The sequence below is a fragment of the Misgurnus anguillicaudatus genome, chromosome 21, assembly GCF_027580225.2.
Source record: "Misgurnus anguillicaudatus chromosome 21, ASM2758022v2, whole genome shotgun sequence".
NCBI lineage: Eukaryota > Metazoa > Chordata > Actinopteri > Cypriniformes > Cobitidae > Misgurnus > Misgurnus anguillicaudatus.
In genome coordinates, this window is record NC_073357.2 from 9608846 (window position 1) to 9622862 (window position 14017).

The window sequence follows — 14017 nt, forward strand, 5'->3', positions numbered from 1 at the left end:
GATAATGCATGAAGCTCCAAAAAGGTTTCAATAAAAATATCAACAAAACACAGGACTGCACTAGGGGTATAATTTCTGGCTTTTCTGTATGGCAATAAATAGACACAACTACAGGCTTTGTTTGTGAGGCTCGAAGAATCGAATAGGTGTGTGGGAGTTTGACTTCCTGTAGATGTCTGACTAGAAAAACAATGTAAATCCTATCTACACGTTGTCACAGAAGAGAAAGGATGAAAAACCTGATGCTGGTATCACAAATCAGGTTGAAGTGATTACTTTGGCCTAGGCATAAATTTGAAAGTGCAAATGTATTTTGCAAACATGGATTATTATTGCATAGGAAAACAAAAACAGAAAAAATACATCTTTTATGATGTGTGGAAGAAAGCCATCTAACAGAGTGTCAATTTTAACCTACATTTACCAGGATAAATTAGTTACCGGTAAGTTTTTTATCTACTGTATAAGAAACCACCAGGGTTGCATGATATAATAAAATTATCAAAATATCCGTCACAAAATGCATTTAACAATGATTTGCGATAAATAAGCAATTTAATCTTAATACTTCAAAAAATAACGTATCGTCAAAGTTTTAGGTTGATGTGGATAATATAGTATCTGTATCACGCAGATGTTAGTTGGAATATGTGCGTGTGCAACTGGGCATGATATCATTGATATTTATCTTATTGATTTTAATTTGTTTGTTTACATTATTTATTTTACTGTTGCCATTTTTAACAATGTATCTTATATCTAATGTAGCTTTATCTAGTATACTATCACATATTGCATTTCCCATTCAAAATCGCACAACCCTACAAGGCATTTGTAATTTTAATTTTAATTTACTTCCTGTTATTTATTAACCGTTGTACAAAAGCTACGTCATGGCTCAAAATCATGTAGTTGCGGCCGTATATCAGTACGCTCGCTGTGATGAATGCTGAAACAGACACAACAGATGTCTGTGGTACACAAAAACACACACTTGAAAAGACAGGTTTCACTTCTGCTGAGTAAGTGCAGAAAACTGAATCATATCTGACAGCATCCAGAACTGAGAACTGAGAGATAGGTGTAATTATTATACGACAACACTGAAACCATAGGCAAAAGAGACGTGGCATGACGCCAGTATGGAGACAGAACCCACAATGACCTGCGGCCTCGGCTGACTGCTAAACAGGCAATATCCTGTGAATACACATCACCACTCACCATCACGAACATGTATGCCATTTATATGATCAAGAATAGTGTGCATTATTTTAAAGGCAGAGACGTATGTTTGAAATTTAGGGCACCATCTTAAACCAGCTAACAACAGCAAACTACAAGGGTGGGCTAATACACAACAAATAAAAATGAACCAAATAACAACACTCTGACAGTTTAGTGACACGAACAAATGGCAGATGGGAAAAACTGGAACCCAATATTGACTTTGTGTTTCCATTCTTTGATTGTCATTTACGACTGTTTTCAGTGCAAACAGATTGATTGACAACTGAATAATGGGTGAACAACAGCTTGTCAAAGTCAATTAGAATGGGAACGTTCATCCGAGTCACATGACAGGTGACAAGACTTTTGACGTAAAACAGGGGGAGGATAATCTTGCTTTGTTCTTGCTTCTGAAGACAATTCTCCACTTTATCCAAACTACTACTTTATCACACACTTAATTGTCACATTTTTCAGAACTAAGACAGCTACTCTTGAAGTTGTTATTCCCACATGTCATTTAGACAGAACATCTGTGAGAATATAATCGCTGTAAAGAACCGCTTGTTCAAACAAAGTATGCTCTGTCACTATTTTTTGCAGAGCACTTCTGCATTAAACATGCCTGCATTCAATGGCATGCATCGAGGGATTTTAAGACCTTTAAGAACTTCCTCTTAAAGTAAGTTGCACCAGTGTTTTTAGTTTTACTAAAAAGGACAAGAAAGTCATCTCAAAAAATCACCACGTGTAAATGCCCTTCAAGCCTTTGAGACAAATAGTAATCCGATCATAAAACCAGCCAAACTGAAAAGAGATGTGCCCAAACACTTCAGCGATGGTTTTATTGTGCATGATTCTATGTGCAATGATCTTTGTCTAAAGCAGATGATCTTTAATAAAAAAATAAGAGCCGCACAGTTCAGACCAAATGGACTAAACACAAACATAAAAAGCTAGTACACAAGAGGATTTAAAAATTTTCTCAGTTAATTTAAAAGAAATTAAATAAAAAGAAGAAAGCCTATCATTTACTGATATTTTGTGTATGGATAGCACCATTACTGACACTGTTAGGAAGTAAAAACCAAAACTTATGTGTGAATTGCCTCAGGAATAGAAAAATATTTGGGCTAACAATGTGTTTATATCAGGCATTTACCATATATAGTAAGCACAATGGTTTTCATGGAAGGCTGATCAAAACATGAAATTGGACAAACTGTGAAAGGGCTTTAGAACTATGAAAACCACACAAAAAATTGCATTTATTCAGTGTAATAAGTAGGGCCCTATGATTTCCGCGATGTGGAAACTGTAAACGGAATACAGCATAAAAATGGAATTAACTGTACAACGCGGAATGTCACGGAATTTGGAAAATTTTGATAACTTGCTTTCAAATGCTACTTTTTGACGTGGTATCATTAATTGGCAAATAAAATTAACGTTCTTGTGTATACTTTCTTTCCGCGTCTGTTTTGCAAGTGTATAGTCCGCGCAGCTTTGAAAGTATATTAATAAGACATTCACAAATTCATAAAAGATGAAGAAAAGTAGTGGATCGACCATTGCAGTTTCTACCCTATTTTTGACATCTTTTTACCAGTGTGTATAGCTCGTACATGTTCCTCACACATGACGGCTCACAAAGCAAGCACACGGGAGCATCAGCACCGGCAGTCAACACGCGTGATCACTTAACGGAGTTTTCCTTCTTGTTATAGTGAAAATAAACAGCTGGATGTTTCTCAGTATATTGAAACAGTGCCGTCTGTTTTGGGTCTAAAGTGACAGGAGCTTGCTGCTTTCCATTTCAGGAATGTTCATTACACACCAAAAAATGAAAATCACTCACTACTCTTAACCTAACAACTTTTGCAGCTGCACATTTCATTCGTACAGTGAGGATTGTGCAATGTTTTATTTGCATTTACTGCTAATGTTAAATCATAGATATATTTACAAAATATATTTACATTTATGCCCGAAAAGTTAAACAAGATGAGTATAGTCTTATGATTAAAAACTAATTTGGTTGCTTGTCAGGAGCATTGTTGTAGTGACAGCAAAAACACATCGGCCTATACGTAATTTTAAATAGAACTTTCAATAAATAGTTGTTTTCATTTTTTTTTTCAGTTGATAAGATATGCTTTTAATTACTGAAATTTTATTTAACCATTAAACCAGAATCCAGAAAATAAAAATGAAAAACACGGAATTTGAAAATAAATAAAACGTAAAAAAATTAAATACATTTCATTAAATATTTTAAAACATAGAATTTTGCCCACCTCTACATCGAGCATGTTACTTGAAAATGTCGCTCTGACTGTTTAATAGGACTGTTTAATTGGTTTGCACTCAAACCATAAACAGAATTTGTACAGCACCACAGACACATACACTTCTCCAAATAGACAAAATTGTTTAACATCAGTATTTAAGAGAGTAACAGGCTGCCATTTTGAGACGTGAGGTCTTTAAGGTCACTTTACAAGGCTGAAGCCCTTACTGGACTTGTTCAGACTTGCAGTGCAGTAGGTCTTGGACGTTTCTATAAAGAAGCAAGAGGCAGAATGCAGCGACATTAATAGCAGGTTGCCCAGCTGTGCCGTATCTGGCTAATCCCACACGGCTGTAATTAAAGTACACATCAAATGCACATTAAAATCCCAGCAGCCTCAGTCATAGGGGGGAGTCATTAAAACTTAGTGGTTCCTATTTTGCCCCATTCCACAGGCCAAAAAAGATTTATTGAGCACCTCTGATAACTTTCCAACCTATGTAATTTTCCATTTTTGCACATCTCTAAAAAGCAATGTCAAATTTAAGGTGAAAAATTACACATGTGGCTCCTTCAAGTGGAGGGGATAGAAGTAATCTTGCCTTGATGGATGATCTTAATATACGAAATGATACACAAAATAATTATTTGAGACGTTAGAGAAAAAAAGTTTTTCAAAAGATCTTTAGCCACAAAATAAAAAAGCACAGATTTACTCCCACCAATCAAAAAAAAAAAAACACTACAGAAAGATCCAGATAAAACATCAATACTCTTCTATGGTTTCCGCTTCTTTTTCCATAAACAATACTAAAAGTAGAAAACACTGGGTCCCATTTCATCCAGAAATCTATCTTGAAAAATAAGGTAATGTTTTGAAAAAATGAAATGAACCCTATTCATCGGGCCATTAAGATTCGCAATTTGGCATTTATTGTAAGACATTTAAGCGCACCACCCAAATTTACATAAACGCAATGCGTCCAGATGTTTTACTCCAAGTTTATTTGTAATTCTTGTTATTCTCAATGAATCTCAACAGATTATTATTATCCAGTAAATATTACAAAATTATGACAAACCAACAATTTTTTTAAATCTACATAAATTATACGTAATACAACCATTATGTATAAACAATATATTTGATAAAATATCATTGCTTTTCAATAACGTAATCAGCACTGTCAGAGACATAAGGTAATGTGCAAATTACCATGCCACCATTACATTTCTTGTTTTTGCAATAGTATAATGACCATATAAAATGATTTCCGAAAATCCGAAAATACAGGAAGTTTGTCTCCAATACTGAAAACAGATTAGCTTTAAGTTTTTAGTATTTAGCGTAAGCTTAAGGCTAAATATTATTGGCCAAAAAATCATATCTCTGTGATTTTTCTTTACTTAATTGTGATATAATAAATATCAAAACTGAAATGATGTTTACATTCAAGTCAAACCCTTATGTGAGATGTCACCATCACCCAAATTCAAACTGATGAACAGAAAATTTAAAAAGGTTTTCCTCTCTTACTTCTGACCACAGTGTACATTTCTGGCAGAGCTTCTATTGCAAAGAAGGGTCATATAAGGGTCATATCAGACCAAACCACATATAGATGATATTGTCTCATCCGGTATCCCGCTGGGAAAAAATTCTGATATATTACCAAAACTCAATATACCACCCAGCTCTATGCGAGCTCCCTTTACCCTCGAGCAATAGCAAGAACCTTTCTTAAACCTAAATGAAAAGAAAGTGTAATATCTCATTTTAATCTAATGACTTTAGGATTTCAGTCTCCCCAAAAGAGTTCAAAATGTGCTTAGTGCCAAGGGAGGTCACAATAAATACTGATTTTGGCCTGAAGTAGAGATTTTGTTCTGAAAATGTGTGTTATCTATTTTATGTACATATTTCCTGTTTGCATCTTAAAGGAAAACACCACAGTTTTTCAATATTTTACAATGTTCTTACCTTAACTTTTTCAATGTGTGCACTTAATCTTTGAACAGCGCGTAGTGAATGTGTTAGCATTTAGCCTAGACCCATTCATTCTTTAGGATCCAAACAGTGATGAATTTAAAAGCCATCAAACACTTGAGTAGTTACACAAGTAAGTATGGTGGCACAAAATAAAACGTGGAGATTTTTTAAGTGGATAAAAAAATTAGAACTATATTGTATGGTGGAAGAGCACTTAGTTTGCAGCACTTCGACCTCAGGTGCAGTAAAATAGACTAAAGCTTGAAGTGCTCTTACGCCATACAATATAGTTCTAATTTTTGCCCCTTAAAAAAAGCCACATTTTCTTTTGTGCCACCATACTTACTTGTGTAGGGAAGACATGGAAGTGTTTGGTGACTTCTAAATTCATCCATGTTTGGATCCTAAGGAATAAATGGGGCTAGGCTAAATGCTAAACTAAGATTAAGTGCACGCATTGAAAAAGGTAGGTATTTATTAATTCATCTAAGTTAAGGTAAGAACATAGTAAAATATTGAAAAACAGTCATGTTTTCCTTTACAGGTATGGTATCTAATTTTGAAATATGCTACAGTAGCCGAATAGCAATGAAATCATGATCCCACCATCCATTCAAATCGCCATCCAAAGTCACCCCTCTTTCAAAACACATGAACACGCACAGATCAGACGTCAACATCTCATGTCTCATTCACCAGTGAGAAAACTTTGCAGTACAAAGTGAATACCATTACCTAGGGTGACCATACGTGCCATTCTTCCCGGACGCGTCCTGGCCAGGATTTCGGGTTCGCCTTCCGGAAGTGGTAATTTTCGACCGCATACGTCATAGATGATGATTATTATTATTATTATTACAGAAAACCAACCATTACATTTTAATGTAAGAATTAAACTACCATTGTATGTCTTATGTTTTTAACTGAATGGCGTAAGCTGTCAACAAATACGACTTCCGGAAGATGCACCGAAATCCTGGCCAGGACGCGTCCGGGAAGAATGTCACGTATGGTCACCCTACATTACCAAAATAACCAACATAAACAACTAGTTTACATCAGAATTGGTTAAAGCACACTTTTGGTTGTGTAGACGTGGTAACTATATCGTTACGCTAATCCTTAAACGAACACAAATTTCTTAAGCAACACAATGTTTCATCAAAGTATAATATCTGAATCCATCTCAATACAAAACATATCGCGTCCCTACCTTACCAAAATAAACAGTGCAACGACCCTTTCAGACCCTTTGCCTCCTGCAGCTGTATGCATCTCGTGGTAAAGCAGTAAAGTTACCAATGTTAATTTGGGTTTTTGCTCTTTGCTGATCTAGACAGTTTTTGCTGTTGTTGTTATAAAAGATGTCTTTCGTTTTGTGGCTCCTGTGCAAGTTGTCAATTCAGCAGGAAAGTTTGCCATTCCCCCTCTGTTTACAGACGGGAGGTGAGGGCACGTGAACGTGCCGATGATGCGCAGTGACATTCACATTACGCTTACAGATGAGGGACAAACAAGGCAACGTCCATTCGGACCGAGATTTATGATTGGTTGAACATTTTTTCGTCCTACATCTTTCACAGATGACAAATTTTTACAAATACATTTAAACAACTTACCATAGTGATTGCTATCAGGAAGTGAGGAGACTTTTAAACAACATAACTAAAAATGTTTCTGGATCAAATCAGATACCCTGCCTTTAATAAAAAGACATAAAAAATAAATATGGATGTTATTAAAACTAGTTTTAAAACAACAGAGCTGGTGGTGGCCTAGAACTTTTGCACAGTACTGTATGTGCCTAAATTACTGCCAAAATTAAGTTAATGCTGATTTATACAGACTTCTTATTAAATTACAGTCATTGTATCATCAAATTGTATTACTGCACTAAAGTAATGAAAATCATGAAGATGTAAATTATACAAAAGTTCAAAAGTTAAATTTCCACACACACTATAGTAATGAAAATTTGTGCTATACTGTAATAAAAAAATATGTCACAATGGTCATAAAACAGGCCTAATGTTCATCAAGCAAAACATCTTTCTCTTATCATCTTACTTTCCATGTCCTTGACAGTTTTTCAAGATATTTAGTCAGATGCAAATGGTTCTTGTGTAAAAGCAGTTCTCAGCTACGTGTTTACAATAACATATGAGGAGGAGGTAAGAGACCATCAGTACTATGATGAACTTCATCTGCTGGAGAGGGTGGTGACTCATCTCTCTAAGGTCAGAGGTCACCTTTTCCAAAAAGTCAGCGTGCAAAGCTTAATTTCCTTTGAGTCACCCCAACATAGCTTTCATAAAGAGCTGATCTAGAAAAAAGGTCCCTGTACAGCTGACACAGACTCCATGCTTATTTGACAGCACTCAATCGCACAATATTATTACACTATTGTCCAGCTCCAGTGCCTCATCAGGTAACGCTGAAGTCTTTTTATGGATCAAAGCCATTTTCTGCTTACGTCCAACCTATAATTTTCTAAATACCTGAAAATTGCAGCTCTTAGAGAGGTCGTTGAAGACTCTTTTACAATGTGAATTATAAACCTAAAATCTGGGCTGCAGGCACTGTCGAACACTTGTAATTATGCAAAAGTTCACTGCTCTCTCTTGATCATGTGATCAGCATAGTTTACATCATAATTACCTATGATAAAGTGTGAAAAATCGGCTCTAAACAGTATATGACATGCCTATTTCATTGTATATGTTTATAAACAGTTATAACAGGGCAACAGCTGTGTAGTTTACACATTATGGATGCAAATTTAAAAACGTCCGCCTTACCTCATAGGACCAGACACACTGCACACCGGCAAAACGGCGCACGCAGCGGCCCACCTCCACATCTTCATGGGTTGTGTACATCTCCTGCAGGCACTGACGGATGTGGGGCACCATCCTACGCAGCACCTCCCTGCTCATGATCACGCCTGGGCCGCCCATGCAGAAGTTTTCCCCAGGTTCCAAAGCCAGCTTGCCCAGTTCATCGCGGGCACCCATGCCTGTCTGGCCTAGAAAGATGGCCTCGCTGCTGTTTAGACTCCTCAGAAAGCTCTCCAGCTTTTCGCTTTTGATGTAGACGTCGTCGTCAGCTCGCATGAACCACTCGAACTGGTCCAGGTAGTGGTCATGCATGTACTTGAGCATCATGAAGGACTTTTTCTGCGGAGGGTATGAGTCGTCCACGTTCTGCAGAGCTACAATGGGAATTGGGATCGACTTGTCAGAACCCTCGCTGGAAAAAAACTCTACTTTGCCAGGAATTGACTTGGCCCAGGTCCTATGAAAAAAAAACATGTGTGAATGCATTTATGTGTACGTCCTTCAAATGGCGATTGTTTTATAGATTACACGTTCACATTTTATGCTGAATTAACAAGTGTGTTAGACCTTTCTACACTGTCATTTTCAATCTTCCGACAACCTTGTGACTTCATTTGATTCGGTTGTTTTGTATAAATCTCATATAACATAATACTAATAAATTCTTATTCCGGTATACATCTGCACTGGTATACTGACAAGCCTGCTGTTTAGATTTTAGCATGAACCATTAAAAAAAACTACTATTGACAATAAATTATGACTTTGAATTAGAACAATGCCCTCGGCCACTACAAGGCAAGGTATAACTTGTTTTGTGAAAGTGTTTCTTATGGTTTAAAACAAAGTCAAAAGCTAATTCACTACAAACATCTGAAATATATTCAATTACCTAAATGTAGCTGATACAAATATAAAAATATAAAATGTCACGCATGCTGCCATGGTTCTTTCTCAGCACAACATCTAAAGAATAAGACATAATAAATCTATTCCAGGCAGCGACACAAATAGAGATGCATTTGATTTAAAGGTGCCATAGAATGTAAAACTGTACTTAGGCATAGATGAATAATAAGAGTTCTGTACATGGTAATGACATTGTGAGCCTCAAACACGATTGTTTCCTCCTTCTTATGTAAACCTTGTCCATGCAAAAGACCGCTGGAAAACAAACCAATCTTAACATAACGCCAACTGTGACGTTACAGTCGAGATGTATACCCCAACAAATTGTGACTGATATGCTAGTTACTGCTATAGCTAGGGATGCTCCGATCGATCGGCCGATAATGCTTGCTATGCTTCTCAATGAATTACGGTGAAAAGCCGCTACATCCAAAAGCCAGGGGGCGCTCTCCTGCGGAAACTCAAAATGCGCTGTAGACAAAGAACAATACACACGCAGCTGTGATGACACTCAGCTCCAGGAAATGGCTTAAGAATATATTTATAGTGCTGTTCTTCAAACCATTTCAGGTATTTTCATGATAATAAAGAATATGTATAATGATTATTTTTGTGTTGCTTTTTCAAATGCATGTTATAAACAATTCAAACTAACAGCGATTTCAGATCGATAAGGACTGACTGATCAAAAGCCGTAGTACATGAAATAGCTGTGAATAACATCAGCTGTCCGATTCAGAATAGTGATCGGCCACATATTTTTTGAGGCTGTTTACACTTGGCATTATCACAAGTGGACGACGTTAATCCCAAGTGTAAACGATGTTCAAAACGTTTTGAGCTCGTCCACTTTTGACCACTTTCACCCACATCCAGAGGTAGTCGAAACCACTTTCGATCTGATCGCTTTGGAGTTGCGTAACGCACATGTAATTGAATGTGTTCGAACAGCCACACGCGACCGCCTTCTCTCCGCCGATTTATCTAATCTGAGGTATTAAACAAGTTTTACGTCTTTTTTTTACTTTTGGCGTGAACTTACGGCGAACAGCGCTTTTTTTAGCCTTTCATTGATAAAACTAAAGCGGCTGATCTCCGTAGTTTTGTTTTGAAAGCGTGTGAAAGTTGCGCGATTATATTTCATCAATTGCGCTGAAAATTCAGAGAAAGCTCTTACATACACACATACAAAACTCTGTGCAGCATGTTTACTTGCTAAACAAGCAGTGGACTCATAATATTAGTTTGCGTCCATATAAACTCATAATTACTCCCGCGGGTTTGAATGACAGCAGAGAGACTCGCCCACCGTCTCACAGACCACCCCCTCACAGTATTCAGGACAAAAGCGGTCGAAAGTGGACAAAAGAGACGGATTTATTTAAATACCAGGTCTAAACGTAATGTGTCTCTCTCGTCCACTTGTGATCCGAACAATGAAAACACATCTTAATACCAAGTGTAAACAGCCCCTTAGTGGAGATCGGCATTGATCGGAGCATCCCTAGCTATAGGCTAACGTTTAGGCTGAATTTCTACTGTTGTCATTACAGTTACGTTTTGTAGGTCCATACTGAAAAAACGTACCACTCAGAAACGTCCATTAACAATCTCCAAACAATTTATTATTCCTCAAATTTTGTTTCTTCATCTGTTACAGGTTCAAACAGAAGGTCTAATTGCACACACAAAGCTACTGAAGGAGCTGCTCTGGGAAACGGCCAATCAGAGCAGAAGAGCTTAACATTATTATTATTCATGACCCTTTCAAATAAGGTAATAATAGACCACTTCATTCTAAAGGCAAATCCTAGGGTTGTAAATTGACTTCTATATAGATATCAGAGAACAATTTAACATTATTTCAATGCACTTTTTGGCACCTTTAATGCAACATTCCTGTCCAGACAACATGTAAAAAAAGCAGCATTGCTTGTTCCGATAATGTCTGTTCTTTATTTCCAACATCTCATATAACCAAAATCCTGTTTCCTGCTCTCTGCAACTATAAAGGTATCCAATGATATCCATGTTAACCTTTTGCACACTTCTGCTGTTAAGACATGGTGTCAACCTGACATTGACAGACTCGCAGAGGCATATCCAAGCTCTGGGGAGAGAGAGACAACACCATTCAATCTCTGCAAGTCAAAGACTTGGAGACAATCTCCATTCAGCATTTCTTAGTCACCCGTGCAATTTAATTAGTGCACTTTAATGGGACAGATTCTGGCACTGCAAACCAGGGTGAGTAATACTGCTGTAATTCTTTGTTAAAGGTGAAGTGTGCAATTTCTGCACCACTAGCATCAATAAATGAAATTGCAAAAGTAACGACTGCCTTGAAAAAGGTTGACTAACCCCGGTCTTCCATGGGTTGGACAAAAGATGCCACTCCCCAATGTAATGCTGTTCGTTCAGCCAATGTACTTAATTTGAGATGATTGAGAAAGCACCACAGTGTTTACACTTCAAAAATGAATGGCTTAGTTGTCTTTACATACTGTATTGTTAAGCTGGGACAGTATAAAACTTGTTATTATAACCATATTTTACATAACCCACATGCATTTCCAGTTTATGTGACCAAAGGATGTTGAAGGTTAAACACGTATAACTTTTGGAAATACAACTGTTATACATAACACCAGAACATCTCTGATATTTTTTATTATCTGAAATATTGTTTGTCACATATGTAAAAGGCACAGCTAAACTTAACTCAGCTTTGCAATTTGTAAACCTTTGGGAAATCATCTAGGAGTGCTTAACCAAACAGGGTTTAGTTTAAACCAAGGCTTGGCCTTAGTTATATTAGGACAAATATGTAGTTTTAACAAACATACAGGAAAAACATTACTTGAGACAAAACAATGGCACTGATATTTTAGGATCTAGCTTTTTTTAGTCAAGACAGCTCAAACATGCATTATCCACGTGCGTAAAGCTAAGATATGTTACTTACGGTACTGGTTTTACATGAGTGACAAGTTATTTGCTTTACATATCATTTGACAAACACAATATTTCAGATCCATATAGGGGTTATTTTTATGCGTTTCTAGTATGTTTAACATGTCTGTCAAACTCAAATCTAAATCCAGGATGCTTCTGCAAACTGCTTCTGGGCTACATTATAAGAAATACATGAACAAAGTGTATCCTACAACAAAAACACTTCTGTGAAAATCTGGCTTTTCCAGCTGGCAGTTCACCAAAAAATAAAGTCTCTGGCAAGGAACTACTATCGAAATAAAACGCATGGCTCAGCAGAACCCTGCCCTCACTCCATCCTTACAAAAATTTGCCATGACAACCAAAGCTTCCGCCAAAGTGCCAAAAATGGATTTAGGTACGTAATCTAGGTATTAGCCACCACTGCCTTGAAAAATGACTTTTAGATGCTTATGTGTCTTAGTCTGTTCAAATAAGATAACGTTACCGTATTTATTTATCATGACATCAGACAAGTAACACAGTGAAGTAAATGTGTGAGATTTGGGCCGACGCTACAGTTACCATGGTAATATTAAACTGTTAAATAAATTACCTATAAGCGGCAACGGCGCGGTTATTCAGGTACTTCTGAGCGGTCATAACGCCCACGAACAGGAAACTGCTGGACTGGGGCACCGCCGGCTTCTCCGTGCTGGGAACGTGCAGCCCTCCGCCGAACTCCTTTCTCATCATCATCATCCCTCCTCCGCCTCCGCAGCCACCCGTGCCGCCGCTCGCCCGCCGCTTGTGTCCCGCTTTCTTCAGCTCGTTGGCCCGAGGCAAGATGAGCCTGGACGCCAGGGTGAACCCGACCACCAGACCCAGCAGCACACTAAACCACGATCTCCGACTTCTTCCTGCCATGTTCACACCTCTACACCCAAGAAAACCGAGTCCTGGGTAATTATTAGTCTTTCTTCAAGCCTCTTTTAAACGCCAGCAGCAGCAGCAGTCCCGTCCAGAACACTGGGTTTGGGTCCGAGCATGGTCACCGCTGCCAATCGCCGTTTACTGCCGCTGTCTGTATACGTTGCACCACTCCAGTCCCCATATATCACCACCCACTGCCATCTAAACACCATTTATCCGCTTCTCGTGAATCATGGCTGGATTTATCAAGGTCCCTCCGTCGCTTTCAAGCCTAAATCACTTGTAAATCACGAGAAATAAACAGTCTGATGTGTACGCGACCGCGACTGCATCCTCATTCTCGCCGACTATCTCGCCATTGTAACTGTGAACGAAATGCTCGAATCGAGTCTGGCTTAACTGTGAGAAGTTTTTTGACCCACTGGAAGCGCCGTAGCTTTTTTCTGATTGGCTGAGTACCGTTAGTTGGTGACGTTTCATGCATGAAACAAAGTGTGGCGTTTTTCTTCACGATAAAAACGAACATAGTGTTATTAACTTTAAACATGTTAACTAATAAAACAAAATCTAAATATATTTTTTCGTTAAATGGTTGGGTTTTATTTATTACAGCGAAGGGATGCTAAAATCAATGTATTTGTCTTTAGTACTAGGCATGCCTTATGGGTATGCAAGTAGGAAACAATGTCATTTTATATGAAAGAATAAACATCGTGTGTTCGATAATAGTTGATTTTTCTGTGCATGCAAGATTTTGACTTCATATTTTATAGTGGAAAAAATATATATATTTTTAACAAATCTTAATTTCTATTAATATCAAGATACTATTTCAATAAAATAAATGTGAAAAACAGACGTAACGAAAAAAATAAATAGCTAATCAGGTAGAAA

At 37.4% G+C, this 14017-nt stretch overlaps 1 protein-coding gene across 1 annotated transcript in view; it reads right to left on the reverse strand.

Moving 5' to 3' along the window:
- chsy1 (chondroitin sulfate synthase 1) overlaps positions 1-13534 on the reverse strand; it is a 70757-nt gene extending 57223 nt beyond the window's left edge. The window contains exons 1-2 of the mRNA XM_055188013.2: positions 12807-13534; positions 8309-8804 (exon numbers count right to left, since the gene is read on the reverse strand). Of these exons, the coding sequence (XP_055043988.1) occupies positions 8309-8804; positions 12807-13117 (807 nt within the window). The 5' untranslated portion in view covers positions 13118-13534. The remainder of the gene's footprint in view (positions 1-8308; positions 8805-12806) is intronic.
- Between the last annotated feature and the right edge of the window lie 483 nt (positions 13535-14017).